The sequence below is a fragment of the Macrobrachium nipponense genome, chromosome 3, assembly GCF_015104395.2.
Source record: "Macrobrachium nipponense isolate FS-2020 chromosome 3, ASM1510439v2, whole genome shotgun sequence".
Lineage (NCBI taxonomy): Eukaryota > Metazoa > Arthropoda > Malacostraca > Decapoda > Palaemonidae > Macrobrachium > Macrobrachium nipponense.
This window is the reverse complement of record NC_087202.1, coordinates 107692258-107711533: the sequence shown is the minus strand read 5'-3', so window position 1 is coordinate 107711533 and position 19276 is coordinate 107692258. Positions and strand designations below refer to the sequence as shown.

The 19276-nt window shown below is 36.3% G+C and overlaps 1 protein-coding gene across 5 annotated transcripts in view; it reads left to right on the top strand.

Moving 5' to 3' along the window:
- The window catches only part of LOC135221944 (uncharacterized), a 40125-nt gene extending 22148 nt beyond the window's left edge, over window positions 1–17977 (top strand). For 4 of the 5 annotated variants that reach the window (XM_064259978.1, XM_064259980.1, XM_064259979.1 and 1 more), the window contains one exon: window positions 14781–17977. In XM_064259978.1, the coding sequence (XP_064116048.1) occupies window positions 14781–16791 (2011 nt within the window). In that variant the 3' untranslated portion in view covers window positions 16792–17977. Of the gene's footprint in view, window positions 1–11580; window positions 12303–14780 lie in introns of those variants that run through there. The other variant, XM_064259981.1, reaches the window with a different exon arrangement.
- Window positions 17978–19276: the final 1299 nt, after the last annotated feature.

The following is a 19276-nucleotide window of genomic DNA, read 5'->3' as shown; positions in this document are numbered from 1 at the left end:
AGTGGTTTTTCTTGAGTTTTAACTAACAAAATAGGCTGTTTTTAGCGTTTTTATAGGGGTTCCAAACATTCGCGGGTTCTAACTATTCACGGGGGGGTCTGGTACGCATCCCCCGCGAATACGGGGGACCACTGTGTATATATATATATATATATATATATAATATATATATATATATATATATATATATAAATATATATATATATATATATATATATATATATATATATATATATATATATATATATATATATATATATATATGATATATATATATATATATATATATATATATATATATATATATATATATATATATATATATAAATATATATACATATATATATATATATATATATATATATATATATATATATATCTATATATATATATATATATATATATATATATATATACATACATATATATATATATATATATATATATATATATATATATATATATATATATATATATATATATAGATATATATACAGGCAGTCCCCGGGTTACGATGGAGTTTTCCGTTCTTGAGACGCGTCGTAACCTGAAAAATCGCTAGTAAGCCGGAACAACGTTTGGAAATATGTCTTAAACTAATAAAAAGTTATTTTTAAAACCTTACTTGTAATCCTTTGGTTACACCTACATGGTTGTTTTCCTGTAGTTTTATTTTATGTACAACCTGGAGTTATTTTCATGAAAAAATGCTGGTTCTTGAAGGTAAAAACTATTGTAATCCTCTGGTGACACTACATTCTTGAAGTTTTATGTACAACTTGGAGTGATTTTGCCAAATCTTGAGGGCTACAAGAACAGTTGATTACTATTTATGTATCATATAGACTAATTAAAGTAAACGTATCTTTAAATAGGCTTATATTATTAGTATGAACAAAACATTTACTGGCATGAGTCAGAGGCCGTTTAACGAAACGAACACTTCTCTGTCCTTAACTCGGAGCGTCGGAAGACGTCTCTCTCTCTCTCTCTCTCTCTCTCTCTCTCTCTCTCTCTCTCTCTCTATCTCTCTCTCTCTCTCTGATCAAATTACTGGATAATGTCTCTCTTTGGATACTTGGAATTTGCGTTGTAATTTAACCAGAAACTTCGTTTTGTTATTATTACTGGAAACAAGCAATGATTTTTTCATTATTTGCGCTTTTGGACTGTTATATGTAAACTTTGCGCACTGCAAGCTAGTATGTATTCATTCGCTCGGAAACTAGTTCCGCATATGAGGCGACACTAAAAAACATAGAAAATACGACATAAAAAGTGTTGAAAATCATCATAACTTCAAAATTTTTGTTGTAATCTAACCAGAAACTTATTTTTATTAATATACTGTGCTAAACTATAAAGGATTTTTATCATAGTATGTGTTTTTAAAAGCGTCGTTAACTCGGAGCGTCGGAAGCGTCAGCGTCGTAACCTCGGAACAAGCGTCGTAACCCAGGACGGATTTTTCCATTGAATATTTAAATATATATATATATATATATATATATATATATATAGATATATATATGTATATATATATGTTATATATATATATATATATATATATATATATATATATATATATATATATATATATATTATATATATATAGAGAGAGAGAGAGAGAGAGTATATACCAGGTGTTTTGAAATTAGAGCCCCCTCCACAGTGCAAATGGAAAGTTATGAAGTTTTCTGCTATAGCCTTTCTTCAAGTACATTATCTTTAGTTTCTATTGAGATATTTTTCATTTTACATTTCTTGTATTTTCAGACTGTAACAGAGTTAGATACAGCAATGGCTAACGACTCGGAGGAAATCAGATAGATTGACCAAATCTGGGCTATAACCTTCAGAGAGGCCAGGGATGCTGGTGCATCCTTCATTTCACGTTCCTGGATAGCTGAATACATTAAAAGGGATGAATCTTTTGTTAAAAGAAACTGGAACAAAAATCCATGTGACTGTCATCGCAATAAAAGTGAGAATCTTGGAAGGCCTGAAGTCCTTTCTCAGGAGTCAAAAGACATCATAGCTGAGGCAGTGGGTAGACCAAGAAAGTCTTTATGTAAATTGGCACTTGAAATAGAAACAAAAAGGGGAAAGAAGAGAAGTTATAGTGCTGTATATTGTGAGTTGGAAAAACATGGTATCAAGCCATTTCATGTTATCAGCAAGCCCAACATCACTCAGCAACAGAGAAAAGACCGTGCATGGTTTTGTGGTTCATTTCTTAAAGATTAGGATGAAGCTGACTTTCTCCATGTTGCCACATCAGATGAATTCTTCATTTACAGTCAGGAAGCCAAATCATGAAAAGGATATTATTTCGGCAGCAAAGTTGGATGATATGAGTGATGACATGCACTATCGCCAAGTTGTGAAATTTCCTGAATGTTTGGGAATTTTTCTCTGTTTCACAGCCAAACGGCTAATGTGGATCATCAAAGAAAAAAGACATTCATGGAATGGCAAATACTTCAGAGAAACTGTGCTTACTGGTGGAGTATTTCCTTTCCTCAAAGGAAAATGTGTTATCTGTTGAAATCACATTTTTGCATGATAATGCACCATGTTTCAAGGCTCTTCAGACACAAGCTGCTTCAGAACAGTGGTATCGATTTGTTCTCGTCAAGTAAATTTCCAGGTAGCTCCCCTGACCTTAATGTGTGTAAAAACATTGGTAGTATCTTAAAGGATCGTGTTGAAGCACACACAGTGAACTATGATGGTATACCAAGCCTTGATGACCTACGAAGAGAGGCGACCTAAGTGCTTAGGGATATGGAGTTTGAGTCTCAAGAATGCAGGCTGTGGTACAGGCAGACGGAGGCCACACAAAATTTTAAATACTCAAGAGAGAAACTTAGATAAATACCTGTTCTAAATTACTTTTGTTTTTGTCCATATCAATTTTAGTTTATGCTGCAGATGGGGACACTCAAATTTCGAAACACCCTGTATGCATGCTTTTCTGCTTCCAGTTGGTAGTTTAGGGTTGGTCTTTGTAATAAAATGCAGACCGATTCTACTATGATTAGTTGGTGGAGAGAAGACAATACCAGGATTTATGGCAGCAAAGGATAGGCTAACCTTACTACTGGGAAGCAATTGTTCGTCAGACATGAAGCTGAAACCTCTTTCCATGTATCAGGCAGCAAAACCAGGGCACTGACTCTACCCATAATCTGGATGGACAATAAGAAAGCTTGAGTGACTCCTGCTGTATTTTAGGATTGGCTTTTTCCATCACTTTATCCCCAAAATCAAAGTGTACTGCAGAGAATAATATTCCATATCCCTGAAGTCAAAGTGTACTGCAGAGAATAATATTCCATTTAAGATTCTCATAATTTTAGACAATATTTCTGGTCACCCACAGCACTTAGACAATTTCCATCCGGATGTTTGAGTTGTTTATTTACCACCTTACACATCTTTACTCATTCAGCCAATGGATCAGGGTATAACAGCGAATTAAAAAAAAATACTACACTTGCCATATGTATAGGCAAGCATTAAAGAAAATAAATGTTGCTGATGTTACCTTATGTGACTTCTGGAAAGGTTACAATATTTACAATTGGGTAAACAACATTGATGATGCATGACATGGAGTAAGTGAGATCAACATGAATGGAGTTTAGAATACCTTATGCCCGCAATTTGTAAATGACTTCAGAGGGTTTAATCAAGAAGAGGAGGAAAGGGGAATTATTAACAGTCGCGTTGATATAAGTGAAAAGTAAAACCTTGATACGTATAGGGGAAAAGGACTTTCAGAGCTGTTTGGCAGTCATTTAGGGGAGTTGACGAATGAGGATTTGATGGAACTAGAAGAACAGCAAAAAAACAGAAGAGGAGGAGGAAGAACTTGTTTGAAATCAAATTGATGGACTGGGGGTTTTATCTTCTACAAAAAGTGTTGACTATTTTTGAGAATCAGGACTGCAATGTTGAAAGATTCTCAAAAGTAGCAACAATTGTCAATGATGCTTTCTAGTGTTATTGTATCGCATAAGATAAAAAAAACAATGCAAACTTCCATAGACAAATGATATAAACTAGTGTCTTCAAATAAAAGAGCTTTCCCAGTGCATACAACTTCAAGACCCTTACCACCTCCAATGACTGCTTCCTCCTTCTCACCCCTGTATCAATTCAGCACCCCCCCTCCCTCTCTCATCATCCATGACGACAAGCCTACAACACCAGTTTCAAAGGTAAGAAAACTGCACATGTATTTTACATTTACTGTTCCGTCATCATTTATTTATGGTGCTGTAAAGCATGGGTAGTGGCAGAAATTGTAACTTATCCACCCGAGGCAGGCCCCCACAACAAAATTTGGACTTGCAGGTTACAGCCGGAGCACACTGAACAAAAACTGAGTTTACAAGCACAGATTTTCTTATCTTTGAAAGGTTGTAAATAGAGGAGTGTTTGTATAGATAGATTTTAAAGATATAGAATTAACCACTTTCGTATGCTTGACAATGCTGTGCAGCCTCAGGAAATTGTTGATAACACTGCTTACTCCTTATAAACAGACTGAGAAAGGGTTTTGGGGGTTGGGGATGGGGACGTCTGAGAAAATTTTCAAGCTGGGGAGGATGGCTGTGGGAGAGGAGGGGGAGTAAGGATATGTACAGTATTGTACTGTAACCAAGCAAAAGACAAGGGAATAAGAGTTATGTTATAGAAAAGAGGAGAGAGAAAACAAGTGAAGTATCACTTACATGCAGTAAAACACACACTCCTTCACTTTTTAGTTTTCTGTAAAAGAAAAGTATTGAGATGGCTTTGTTTGTCTGTCTGCACTTTTTCTGTCCGCTCTCAGATCTTAAAAACTACCAATCATCAAACATAACAAATTGCAGCCCCCTAACCTCGGGAGTTTTTATTTTATTTAAGGTTAAAGTTAGCCATGATCGTGTGTCTGGCACCGCCAGCTTCAATTCTTGACAGCAACTGGGTGCTCCCCGGTCATAGCTGAGAGTTTCATACTGCAGCACATGAAACTTTCACACAGCATTGTGCATTATACAGAAAACTTTATTTCACCGAAGAAACTTTGGCACATTTTTTTACTTGTTTATTTGTATTTTTTGCTATTCTCATCTGTATTTTTATTGTATTTTCTCATTTTTTTTTTTTTATTTTGCGACGCAAAAGATAAACAGTTGTGTGTGCATAGAGTAAGTATGTACACACTCACACACACACTCCTTTGCTCTTCTTGGTGGCACCAAGACTTAAGTTATAACTAGCACAACATGTTGCCAACATAAACAAATTTGCATTTTAAATATTTTTATGGTAATTAGATAATTAGAGATGAAATATCAACAGTGGTGAAATATTGTCTTGTGTACTGTTATGATGTTATCGTATTTGGAGTCAACTAAACTCGTAATGAAATACTGTATGATAAATCAAGCAAAGCTAAGCAAAAAAAAAAAAAAAAAAAAAAGGCAACGTGATTCTGCACTAAGAAACATTCACACAAACGCACAATGCGAAAGAGGCACAGCAGTAGTTTACAGGTACTTTTTTGTGTACAATGTATTTTGGGGAAAATGATGAATTTGTTCGTGTAAACTATTGTAATGTGTTGCATATGAGAGAGAAAAGAAGGGTTTATTTTTTTCCTTTTTAAGTACAGTGCCATATTTTATAGTGTTTAGGGCAAATGGAAAACACTGTTGCCTACCATAATAATTGCTGCGTACGAGAGAAAAAGAGGTGTTTCATTTTTTTTAAGCTTATGTGTAGAGTTTATTTTGTAACATATATGGGAAAGTAAGGTAGATAATTGCTTTTTGCATAAATTTTTCATTTTAAAGTGTTATGGGTGTTGTTCATACGCTTATTTAGTGTTTATGCATCCATAGATTTTTTTTACTTGCCCTTATCCAGATTACGCCATTATCTGAAAGTGCCGTGTTTCTGTTAATCTGGATAATTGAGGGATTATGTACTGGTAATTTTTATGAACCACTGCTCCATCTCAACTTCTTGGATTCTTCACATTTCGGCAGCGCTTGCCATTACTAAGCTTAGATCCAAATGGAGAAAGAAATTAAGGTATTTTGATGCCCAGCTGAGATTCAATCCCGGGTCCAGGGTATCTGCATGAGATCAGGAAAATTACCTTGCCACAAAGAAAGGTCTAAGTCCAATCCTGTTTATATATGTATACTTATAAATGTCAAAGTCAGATACATTTAATAGAGATGGAATGGACCCACCTACACCATCATAGCCAAGTATTTAAGCTTTATTGCCTCTTAGGCTGAAATAAATGCTAGGCTATGATTATGAAGGTGGGTCTATATTCCAGCTTTAGTAGATGTATCTGAATTCGATAAATGTAAGCATGTATGACCAGGAATAGACATACCTTTCTTTGTGGCTGGGTAATCATCTTGACTTCATTGTTGATATCCCGGATCTGAGGTTAGAAAAGTTAAGTATTTCTTAGTTTTACCAGACCACTGAGCTGATTAACAGCTCTCCTAGGGCTGCCCCGAAGGATTAGATATGTTTACGCGGCTAGGAACCAATTGTTCACCTAGCAACGGGACCTACAGCTTATTGTGGGATCCGAACCACACTATCGTCGCCGGAAATAAATTCCTCTGATTCCGCGTTGGCCGAGCCGGGATTCGAACTTCGGACCACCGGATTGGCAGCTAAGCGCAAAAACCACTCGTTCAGCGAGGAGCTCCAGAGATGAGGTGAAATCTTGGCCAGGCATAAGAATATATTTCTTTCTTTGTTTATATCTAGTCTTAGGAAGGATAAACTTTTCCAAAATGTAAGGAAATCAAAGTTAAGATGGGATTGTGGGTAATAAAAACCACATACGTATCTGGTAAATGTTGTCTTTGTCATGTTAAAACATGTGGGATTAAGTAATATTAATGATTTTGATGTCAATATCATAGGAGGATCCCGGTTTGTAGTATAATGGAAACTATAAGTTCTTTAAACTATGATATATTGAGTTAAAAATCATTAATATATCCATGTTATTCAATCATACTAGGTTATTTATATATCTAAATGTAATTTTTATAAGGCAACAATGCCTTATATAAATATATAATTTCTATATTTTTAATTATGCAATTATTATTTTCTGTATTATCAATTATAAGTTTTATCCAAAATTAAACTATGGATAATGTCCATAATTATGCAACTGGTTGAGCTCGGTATGTATACAAATTTCGTAGGAATTTCGTAAAATTTTGGAATGGTTTACATGAAAGGTAAATTATAGGAAGAAAGTAGGCTACCACCTTATACGATTAATCTATGGACACAAAATTTTTGGATGGATTTTTTTTTCTCATCAATATTACACCTCCCAAAGTTATTACTACATTCTGTTTCTGAGATTAAATCTTGAACATAATTCTTATACATAGTGGTTAGTCTGGAACCAAGCCTGATGAGTTTTACATTGTAAAATCCTAAAGCAAATTTTCATTGTGTACCAATTGTTTAATTTTTTAAGGACACTTTTAATCTATATTGGTTTTGATATCTACCGTATTTATTATGTATTCTGTATATGCATACGTCCTTCCAACAAGACGGGATTTTAAGTTTTAATTTTTTTTATAACATGCATGCTTGCATATATTCATATAAGCGCTTTGATAGAGTAGTAGCGCAGAAACGGTCTTGCTTTGTTTTGTTTAGGATCGTAAATGAGTTAGCTAATACCTAGTGAAATTACGAATTGGCTAAGACCTAGTGAAAGGAGGAATGGCTCGAAACTTTCTCTAAGGTGGGCACTAATGGGTAAAAGTACTTGGGTAATAGTCAAGATGCTTATCGCATCAGATGCTACCTTCCACGGTCTGTTTACGATCTATTCAGTTCTCTGAAAATTGGGGGACATTCTCCTTATGTCACAAACGGGTATTCGATGTTGTGGAAACTTCATTTGAAGCCCGTTTAACAATACTAAGTAGTAATAATAATAATAATCAATTAAAAAGAGACGGCCCATATGTAAGACTTATGGGTGACTCCGTCCTACCCAAAAAATACAATAAAAAATAAATAAATAAATAAAAAAGGAAATACAGAAATACGAGGGTGACATGCGGTAATTGTAATGGAGACGAGAACTTATGAAACTAAAACACCGAACACGTAATTATTTGGGAGATAATTTTGAAGTAATGAGAGCTATCAAAAAATAATTAGCATAAAATGGGAATGAATTGTTTCGCGAAAACGAATAGGAATGGAGGGAAATTATGACATTTAGAGTTAATGAATTTGAAAGAAAAAATATGGGACCTTCATTCGGGTCTTGCTCTAAGATTTATATAAGTCGGAGGCATTCGGAAAGAAAGTACTCAAGAATAGTGTAAAAATGTCTTGTTTGGGAAGTGAAGGAAGAATGATATGAAAGTCCTTATTATTATTATTGTTGTTCAGAGGATGAACCCTATTCATACGAAACAAGCCCACCACGTGAAAGTCGAGCTTCCATAGTAACAGAAGGTAATGGGAAACTCAGAAAGAGATCAGTCTTTAGAAAAATACATAAATTAACAAGTGAGCAAACAAACAAATAAAAATGTAAGTAAATTATTGGAATACAGTCGTGAAGAGAAGCGGTAGAGGAAAAAAAATATGAAAACGAAAAAATGTGAGAAACAAATCCAGGAAGAGAAAGCGCCTCTGTGGCGTGGTTGATATGGTGTTTGCGTTCCACCTCGGGGGTCGCGGGTTCGATTCTCGGCCATTCCATTGAGGAGTGAGAGATGTGTATTTCTGGTGATAGAAGTTCACTCTCGACGTGGTTCGGAAGTCACGTAAAGCCGTTGGTCCCGTTGCTGAATAACCACTGGTTCCATGCAACGTAAAAGCACCATACAAACAAACAAATCCAGGAAGAAGTGTCATTAACGACAGATAAAAACCTGTCGATGAGTTTTTACGAAGGATAATTAGCCTATAATATTTACCCAATTCCTGAGAGCTTTGATATTTCTGTAATGAAAGCGGTTGTATACATTATTTGCCCTCGAGTGCACCAGCTGTTGTAGGAGAATCGTTTTATGTCATTTCCATCGAAAGAAATCAATTCGCGTGATTAAGGTACAGGTTTCATTTTCGGTTATCAATATTCTAAATAATTCCTCCTAATGTATGTTCATTTCAGCCATTCTGGGTTACTCAATAAACATACAAGTTTTATTATTAATATTATTATTATTATTATTATTATTATTATTATTATTATTATTATTATTATTATAGACAGATTATTGCTGCGTCAGTTGCATTTAACTTGTAAATAGTCTTCTATTTTTGGAATAAGTGCTTTCTCTACTCTTACAACTGAAAATAATTGTGGATAGAGTTCAAATTAAAAGATGAAAGCTAAACTTTATGAAAAGTAAACCATTCCATTGCATGAAGAGGAACTTCTATAATGCTGTTACAGGAAGTTAATTTTGTTATAATTGTCCTTTATTGTAGTCCTACTGTTCATCCAAATCCTCAGGAAACGTCGTCATTTTTGAAGAATTGATGAAGTTCTTCAAACTAATTTATTGATTATAATTGTGTTGCAAGGTTTGATAAGCTTTATCTTTGTAACTCTTCGTCTTCTCTCGGGGTTGGATCTGAAATTGATGACACTGTTACGGTTTGGAGCTGCCTCTTTGCAGAACGAATTCATCGCGTGCGTAAGGAACGCATGATTCTGACTTCCGGAGTCGTCAGTATTGACGGCCAAATTGTTATTGGTGGAAACAAATGTATAGTGTGGAGGAAAACCCGTTTCACGACAAAACAGTGAAATCTTTATTGCGTGCGTTATGGGAAAGCGGTTGTCATGTTTCGTGAATGTTACAAAAATTATAAATTAGGGTTAGAGATATAGAAATGAATGCTATGACAATATAAGGACATTTTGGGTGGACAGAAATCACCTCCATGATGCCGAGGCATAAGGAAGGAAGGAATGAATATAGAATTTAAGAGAAAGAACAAGCACTGGGACCTATGAGGTCATTCGGCCCAGAAACGAAAATTGGGAGTGAAAAGATTTTAAAAGTATGAAGGAAGCAAAATCTCGCAGTTTCACTAGGCACCAATGTTTGGGAGAGGGTGGAAAATAAGATGGAAGAGAATATGAACGGAGGCACAGTAAAAGGAATGAAAAGGTTTCGGCTAGAGGCCGAATGGCCGCCCAAAGAATTAAGTGCACTGTAGGCATAGTACCCTTCTATGAGGGCTGAGGCAAAAGAGAAGGGATAAATATGAACCCATTTCACATTGTTATTTTTCTTGTTTTTTTTTAAATGCCTACTTTTTTAACTTGAATAAAAAGGGATAATACAAATATAACATTTTGTCGTCGTAGTTGGCAACGAAAAAATCTTGTAATTCCTATCCGTGGAGACATAAACAAAATGTAATTATGTTTTTTAGACTATACATCTGCAAGAAACCCATAGTTATAGTGATGTTTTATAATACAAGTTATTGCATATACTTACACTTTCGAATGTGTATGTTAACTAAGAGTTTTTCAAACGGTTTCTTTTGCAAACCTACCATTGCTTCTACTGTCTCTGGACAAAAGCCATTTGAATGTAAATAGCCTGCATACATCTGCTGCTATTTTAGTGAAAGCCCCCACGAAATAATTGATAGTTTTTTTATACGTTTATACTGTACCTACTCACTGTCACTCGTGGCTCTTGGTAACCCATGGCCGCTTGCACCAGGCCTCTCCACGTTCCCCTATTGAGTGCTGCAGTTCTCCAGTTATTCACAGGATCTGCCATTCCCAATTCTCGTAGATCTAACACATTATTTTTCCATCTCATACCCTGTCACTCCACTGGTCTTATCCATTCTACTGATCTTTCCATAACCGAATTAGGCACTCGGTTCTCTTCCATTCTAACCATAGTCCTGCTCAACGTATCCTCTGTCGTCGGTCAAGCTAGCGGTTTTCTGGTTAAATCTCTTATTTCTCAGTTGTGTCTTCTTCTCCAAACACCTTCATTTATATCGTAACTGGGGCCTGCCATTCTACGCAAAATGCATTCGATAACCAGAAGTCTCTGTTCTTGACGTTTAGTAAGCATCCAGGTTCCACAACCATATATAGTACTATTGGCGTGATATTGACGTTGTAAATTCTTAATTTGGTAGATCTGGTATTGTTTCTTTTGTGTGACGTAGTATTTTCAAGTCATTGCAATCACGTTTCGAGTGTTGAAAGCGTTACGATGGTTGTCAGTCTAAATGCGTCAGCATAGTTCGTGACCTATAGAACTTACAATTCTCATCTTAAAGATTACAGTCATAATAACGCTATCTGAGATATGCTCCTCAAAGTAAATAACCCCAAAATATTTTCAAAACAAGCTTCGTAGAGTTTATCGCATATCGGGGATCAGGAGGAAATACCGACTGTACTGTAAAACTGTATAAATAATGTGGTTCGACAACTTTACAAGTTGGAAGAGAAACTGTTACGCCTCCAAGAAAAGAATTTTTTTCTGGTGTCTATACTTAATTGCCATCGTCTCGGTGGGTGACACGAGTCTTGAAGTCCACACCAGCCCTCTTATCCCTTGCAATATCTTATTGCCTTTAGGAAAGTGTCCATGCGAGCATAAAGCTCTCTCAACCTAAACCAACCAATTGTTGTGAATGTTTCCCGGGATCGAGAATTGTGTATTTCGACCTAAATGCACCTTCTACCTGATTACCAACCGGAAGGAACGTTTCCGGTTAACCATTAGATACGCCTCTTTTCGTAAAAAAAATCAATAAATAAAACACAGATTGTGAATAACACAGCTGCAAATAAAAACCAGCAAAACCTACTCTCTGTATCGTTAGAAGAGAACGCCCTTTTTATCCGTGAATTCAGTGACTTAGATTGATGGAAGAGGTGACTTCCCTTCATCTCCACTTGGAACTGGAAATGTGATGTATAGGTAGTACCAACAGTGACTCGTTCCCGGCAGACAACGATTCCCTTTCACTTTCAGAGATGTTATGGGACGGATGTCGAGGAAAGGACGAAAAAAATAAGCAGAGCTTTAAGCACCTGGCAACTGCGGTAAATCCATATATAAAAGAGGAACTGCTGTCAGAGGACGAGAGTTTTGTAGGGTTATCTGATGGGCACGAAAAGTCAGTACTTCTGAAGAACGGTTAGAATGGTGTAATGACCAAACTGTGAACTTCGTGAATTTCAAGTACTGCTGGAAATATTTTCTGGAGAGCATGTGGTTCAGGTAATGAACATTTTCCAATCACAAAGACTGAAGTATCTTATCATGTTACATTAATGAGGTGGTACGCATTTTTGCAGCACCAGAGTTTTGTCAACAAAGAGAAAACTTTCTCAAGTAGCATCCATATTTTTTTCTGCAACCAAATATTCCTTCCAAAGCAAAGGCTTTTGCTCATTTAATATAGCGCACACTTATCTTGCTGTAAGAATAAATTAAAATCCCGTTGTTTTACGAAATAATAAAAACTACAGTTTTAAGAGAAATTAGTTTCCTCTTCAGGTAGTGACAGTGTAATAATACATTAAAAGAAGGTAAGTTACGCATGTTAAAAAAATGGCAAGTAACCAACTTCGGTCATCATCAAACTGGCAGTCTAAAAACGCAGTTGTTGATCATTCAATGACCTGACTGTCTTGTCAAGTTTGTCTGCTGATTTACATAAAAGGATAAAAAACTGTCAAACTTCTAGTTTCCATAATTTAAGTTGGAATTAGATACTGCCCAAATGAGGACCTCAACTATTTTTCTTTTCTTGTTTGTTATTTGTTCTCAATAATAATTTACGCTTGTCAATCACAATCAAAACTATTGTTAATTGGTGATGTGTGCATAAATAAGGCTTTTTTTATCCCCTTTCTTATTGGATATCTGTGTTCCCTCGATCGCTAATTCAGTAGACCTTACTCGATTAAATAAACAATTTTACCAACTGCGCAAGGATCCATAGTCCACTCCGTTATTAATTCCATACGCAGCTCTACTGTAGTTGCTCAGACTTTTATCTATTGTACATGGATAATTGTCAACAGCATCAACATTTACCCTTTTATAAATTAGAAAGAGTAAAGAGCTCCGTGCTTTGCGATGCTCCTCGTCAGTAAACGAGTAAGGGTTCCATAATTTCTTAAAATATTTCTGAAAACATGGAACTCAAATTCAGTATGCACGTAAAAAGCGGTATGTTAAACCTTAATATTCAATGCTTTCTTTGTGATGGGAAAAGTAATGTATACACAGTGTGTGTAAGTTTTCTGAAAACCTGCGAAAGCACCTGACCATAATGCAGCACAAGATCAATATCTAAAAGCGACAGTTTCCCGCCTGATTTCCAATTCAACTTGAAATCTTATGGAGGGACAAAGAATTCAGTCGGTTATAAAATCTCCTGAAATGTTGATTACTTAATCTACAAATAGAAACAAATGTCATCGACCTACCTAAGCCACGGAATGTTTGGATCAATAATATTACAAAGTCATTATGAATAAAAAATATTCCACGAAAAAATTACTGAGAACAGAGGACAGTGTTTGTTGATAAGATTTACCAGCGTAAGTGAAAGTGGTAACCAGTAATAAAATGTCACGGGGGAAAAAAAAAAGTCAGTTTTGGATAGGAAAAACGTCACAGAAAATTAGTCACATTAATTTACGGTGGCCTTAATGCTGTATACAATCATCAGCTATCATGACTGGACTGGGATCGATTCAGTTGCTCACCAGGTACAGTAGAGTGAGGGTGTGTCCCATGCCTCGGGAAAGTGCTGCAAGATACACGATTCATGGCTAATTATAACCTTAAAATAAAGACTAATGGGATTAGAGGGTTGCAATTTGGTATGATTGAAGGGTGGGTGCTCAAAATACCAATTTGTAGCCCTCTAACCTCAGTAGGTTTTTTAGAGCTGAGGACGGACACACAAAGCGAGCGCAATAGTTTTCATTTACAGAAAACTAAAAGCGAAGAAAACTGCATATACTCGGCGACAAATACCATACGACAGTGAAAGTAATGCAAATGAGAGAGGGCTGAATGTTCCTTTGTCTAGCACGTGGTTTAAAGACTTGGCAGTGAATTCCAAGCAGCAGAAAGAAGCTGGGGCGTCAGTCACTGTATTTTCCCGACCAATGCCTCTCTAGATATGAGCTCCAGCTTAAAAAGCTAGATTCAATTTATCGCGATTTAAAGGCAGTGATTCACTGACATCAGATCATATTGACTGGCTTGAGGTTTTGAGGTCGAGTTTTGCAAACATTTAAACGACCAAAATGGGTTGGATTTATTTTATCATAATGATCACGCTTTATTTTGCAACAGTGAACTGCAAATGATCAACAGAATAGATGTTATGTCTTTTGATACTTATATTCCTGTTTATGAGTTTTAGGGGAAGATGTGAAGAGCGTTTTCTTGAAATTTTATTGTTATACAGTCAAATCTGTCTTTACTGGCAAACAAGTTCATTGACAACCTTTGGTTTACTGAGTTGTTAGGTAATACGAAAATTAACTGAACGTTTGTATGTAAATTATTTGATAAATCTTTTATGTAAAAAAAAATATCCAATAGTGGCCGCAGTATTAGCTCATCTAATTTAGAAATCCGCAGTAAACTTCTGTAGAAGATAAAATATTAGTAATTTTGAGTCAAGGAATAAAGTAATAACAAAAGTATTTTTTTATTATTCTCCTCGTCCAGAATTCTGCTCTTGATGACTGTAAGCAGCACCACACTAGGCGAAGACCTTGGAGATTCGAGCAGAGGAAGTGAATATCAGCATGAAGAGATGGTCTCTTCCCTGGTGCACAAGTTATGTCCCCGTGGCTGTGGAGACCCAGAATTTGAAGCTGTAAACAACACCAGCCTCTCTTTTAGTGCACTGTGTCATCTTGTGTGCTTTACCCTTGTAGAGACATCTGGAGGTGCAAGCAGAAATACCCTAGGAAAGCAGTATGATAACCGACGGCAAGGCATTTTCAGCAGATCTGTTTATAATAGTGATTTTCCCAGTGCTTTTAAAAGTGGCACCGGACCTCCTAAGGATGGTAAACAAGTGGCAAAGACGCAGTCAGGCTCAAAATTTTATTTCGATAAATATTCTAGGGAAAAAATCAGAGGCCCAGCTCAAGGTGATTTAGGTAATTCAGGAAACGGTACTAATGATCTCGAATCATCATTAAAGGAAAGGTTTTTCAGAGATTTAGCGGCCCCTTTGACAAGTGCCGGTCCCTCAAATATTTCTAAAATAAAACAAGTTCTCTGCTGTGGTTTTCATATAAATCCAAGTGAGCATCTTCAAGGTGCTCCTGACGGCGACGTTCTTAGAAACTCGCACGGTGAAAGTATACAATTAGTCAAGAACAGTGGAATTAACCTTATTAAAGTTGATAATTATTCTTCCGAAAACATAAGTACTTCAACATATCGATTGCACGCAAGAACTGACGTTCTTCCTTTGCCGTCTCGTGCGCTTGCTACAAACTCGTCTACTGGTTTTAAAATCACTGCACAGGGATTTAATAGTCATAGATTTCTTCATAACATAATTAATATAAAAAACGTATCTCATTTTCGGTTTCCTAATCATCCAAAGAAAAATGATCTCAGTATCCAACGAAATGCTGCAAAATTTAGGTGGGATCCATTTCATATTTCGTCAACAATGTCAAACAACACAGTAAACACTGTAGGCTCACCATATCCTCTTGAAAACTATCCAACATATTACTCAGTCCAGGTACTGCCGATGCAAAACACAAATGCTGATGTCTTGAGGGAAAAGGTGACTTTTCCAAGCAAATCGGAACGTCGTGAATTTCAAAATCCCGAAAAGAACACACAAGATGGAACAGAAAAAAAGCAGCATTCATCAGTTATTGTGTCATTCGACAAGAAACACGGTTATGTTAATCCTCTTTGCCCAGAATTTGTTGATTATTCCCCAAATGATCCCTGTGAGATGGCCATTTCAAGAACTCGTCTTCCGCATGTCTCCATAACTTTACCTCCAAATAATTCCGAATTTCATGGGCCCTCTGAATCTTTATATGGGCGTGTTTCACCCTTGTCCTTGCTCCATTCATCATTACTACCATCAAAATCGTCTCCTTCGTTATTTTCATCTATGTCCTCTTCATTATCACAAGTCTCATCTCGGGCATCGGCCACTAGACCTCTGGGATTACAGGAGTTACCTCATACCGGCGAGTTCTTGAATCGGAAACCTTTCAGTGAGAAGATACTGTTGAGGTCAAGAAGAACTGTGATCAGCTCTGACACTTCATTTCAGCCAGGCACCACAAAAGTTCGGAAAACCTTACAAAGATCTTCTATGGCTTTAAAATCAACATCCATACTTTCTAACGCTATTAAACCCACAAGACAGCAGAATATTATTTTAGTTCAAACACAGAATACAGCAGTTCTCAACTTCTTATCCGGTCTTGGACCTCTGAAACTGGAAAGTGAAAGTATAGGGAGAAAGAATCCTGTTGATCAGTTACCTAATTGCCGCCCTGTTTCCAAGTGCACTCGGAAGTACGGAGATCACCCTCTCGATTTCTGCATTTACGGATTTCTTCCATCATGCCAAGAGGGTTACGTCCGCTGTCTTGACAATTATTTTGGACCATTTAACGAACTCTGTCTGAATGAACTGTCATCACTGAAAGATGGGTCGTCCAGTCAAACTAAAGTTTTGCTGTCGTAGTGAGGGAACAACCAAATTACATTATCACTGTGTGGGATGAACCAAGACCACCACTTAGTTCATCGGTGGTCTTGGATGATGCCGTTTGGATGGTGATGGTGTGACAGTAACGGTTCCTCTCATAATTCTTCAAGTTAACCACTACTAGAATAGCACAAATTTCAGTTTGGAATAAATATACATTGTTCCCAATTGCTTAATCTTTTTGCTTTTTTTAGAAAATGTTCACTGTAGTAGATATTTACGTTCTTGCAAAGGGGGTTAGTTACATATTTAGGGCGTCTGCTGACCTTGTTTTGTTTTAACCTCCAGTCTCAGATTACGAAATTACTTTAACATAATATTTTAATTCGCACATCGTTTCAACAAACTGTTAGCTATATTCTCATGATACGCAATTTGATTGGATAATCTCCGATACGCACTTTTAGTACATTGTCTTATTTCCAATATTTCCTCATGAACGTGTTTTGTATGCCTTCTAGGAACTTTATAAATGTGCACCAACTTTTGGATTCTTATTTCATATCCATCACAATTAGTATGTAAACGGCCGCTGGAAATAACGCAGACATCGAAACTTCAAATTTCTTTTGAAACCTCCAATAACACTGGCGACATTTACCCTCCTAACAATTGCGAGGTGCTCAATAGCAGAATCTTATGCAAAATATGAAAACCTTGAGAGAGGGAGACCTTAAAAATAACAAGTAATAAACGATTACTAAAATGCCTACGGCACAGCTTATATTTGTGTTAAAATTTACCTAACTTTACACCAAAACGAAGTCATTTAGGAAATGATAATGCAGGCTTTTTGTCTTTTAATTTCTACTCTACCTGCATTAATATTCTCTTCCCTCTGACTTCCAACCTCTATAACAAAATGCAGCAGCGAGGTTTTCCTCTTGTTACATCTTTCTTATATTCCGTAGGGGGTTAGTGCAGTCAATGGACCTCATGCAGTGTACTGTAGGCATTACTTAAGGTTCTTTGCAGCATGCATTCGGCGCCTAGCTGCGCCCACTTTCTTTCCTTTTACTGTAGCCTACCATTATTCAAATTATTTCACTTCACCTTACTTTCCACCCTCTCCTATTACTTGATTCATAGTGCAACTGCGAGGTTTTCCTCCTGTTACACCTTTCCAACCTCACCAGAACGCATGGATGGCCGCTGCATATTTTCCAAGGGGGCCAAATTATATAGTATATAATATATATATATATATATATATATATATATAATATATATATATATATATATATATATATATATATATTATATGCAGTGGGATTGCGATGCCAATAATTTAAGTGAAGCAAGATGCAATAAAAAAATACAGAAAGTGACATTGGCCTTTTTTTCACTAGTTTCCTTAAAGTACTGTTCAACTGAAATTAAACATTTCTTGAAAGAATAACGCAGTTATATACTGCATACAAATATTATACAATATAATAAGACTATCTTTGTTTTACTTAAAATGAATTAGCTACTGAAGAATGGAAGGAAAACAAAGTGATGTAGTTACATGTAATACATTTTTTTCTTTCAAGTTAGTCACTGTTCATTTGAAAAGGAACTCTAACCCCCTGTGGTCTCAGTATTTCATGGGGAGGGGGGCGAAGTGGCCCCCCTTGCCACTACGTGCGGGCGCCAATGCCAGAACGATATTTAATATGTAGTACAGCTACCATGGATCGTCTGTTGTTTAATTTGTCAGGATACAGCTGCTGATCGCCGGTTCTCGTTGTTGTTGAAGATTAAACTGGCATTATGCCAGCACGGGCTCTTGCTCATAGAGCAGCCCCTAAGAACCAGTTCTCCCTTTCTCCATGGAGCGGCTCAAAGTACGGGGCCCTTTCCTTAGCGATTGACATAAATTGAGGCCGCCACTCGAACAAGCGTCTATCTGCAAATTTTCGGATTTTGAGTTATACATACTTTCGAATCCAGCAACTCTTCTTCTATATACTAGTGTTTAGAAATTGTAAAAACAATCTGTTTTTCACGTTCATAATCTAGAGAGACTGAGAGTAACTAGAATTATAAATGCGCAATATTTGTAAGTTGTTATTCGAGTGAAAGAGCCTGGGATGAAAATGAATCGAACAACAGTATATCTGCAAAATTTGCAGATAAGCGGTTATTCGATGGAAAAGGAGCCCGGATAATGTTCTGTCGAACAAAACGTTATCTGCATGCGTCCACCAATGAGGTTCTTTGATTTGGTATGACGTCATATTTAAAGGAAACTTAGTTTGTCTGTCAAGTTCTCGTGTTCCGTGGTTTACCTTATAATTTTCATTAAGCATTGTTTCTGATAAAAATAACAGTTATTGTGATTATCAACTATGGGTAGAAAGCATAAGGAATCGAATGAAATTGAAAACAACGCAGTAGAGTGCAGTACTCAGTGTGAAAAGTATAATGTGAGTGCACACGTAATTACTCCTCGGTCTTTTTATGGTAAAAAACCAGT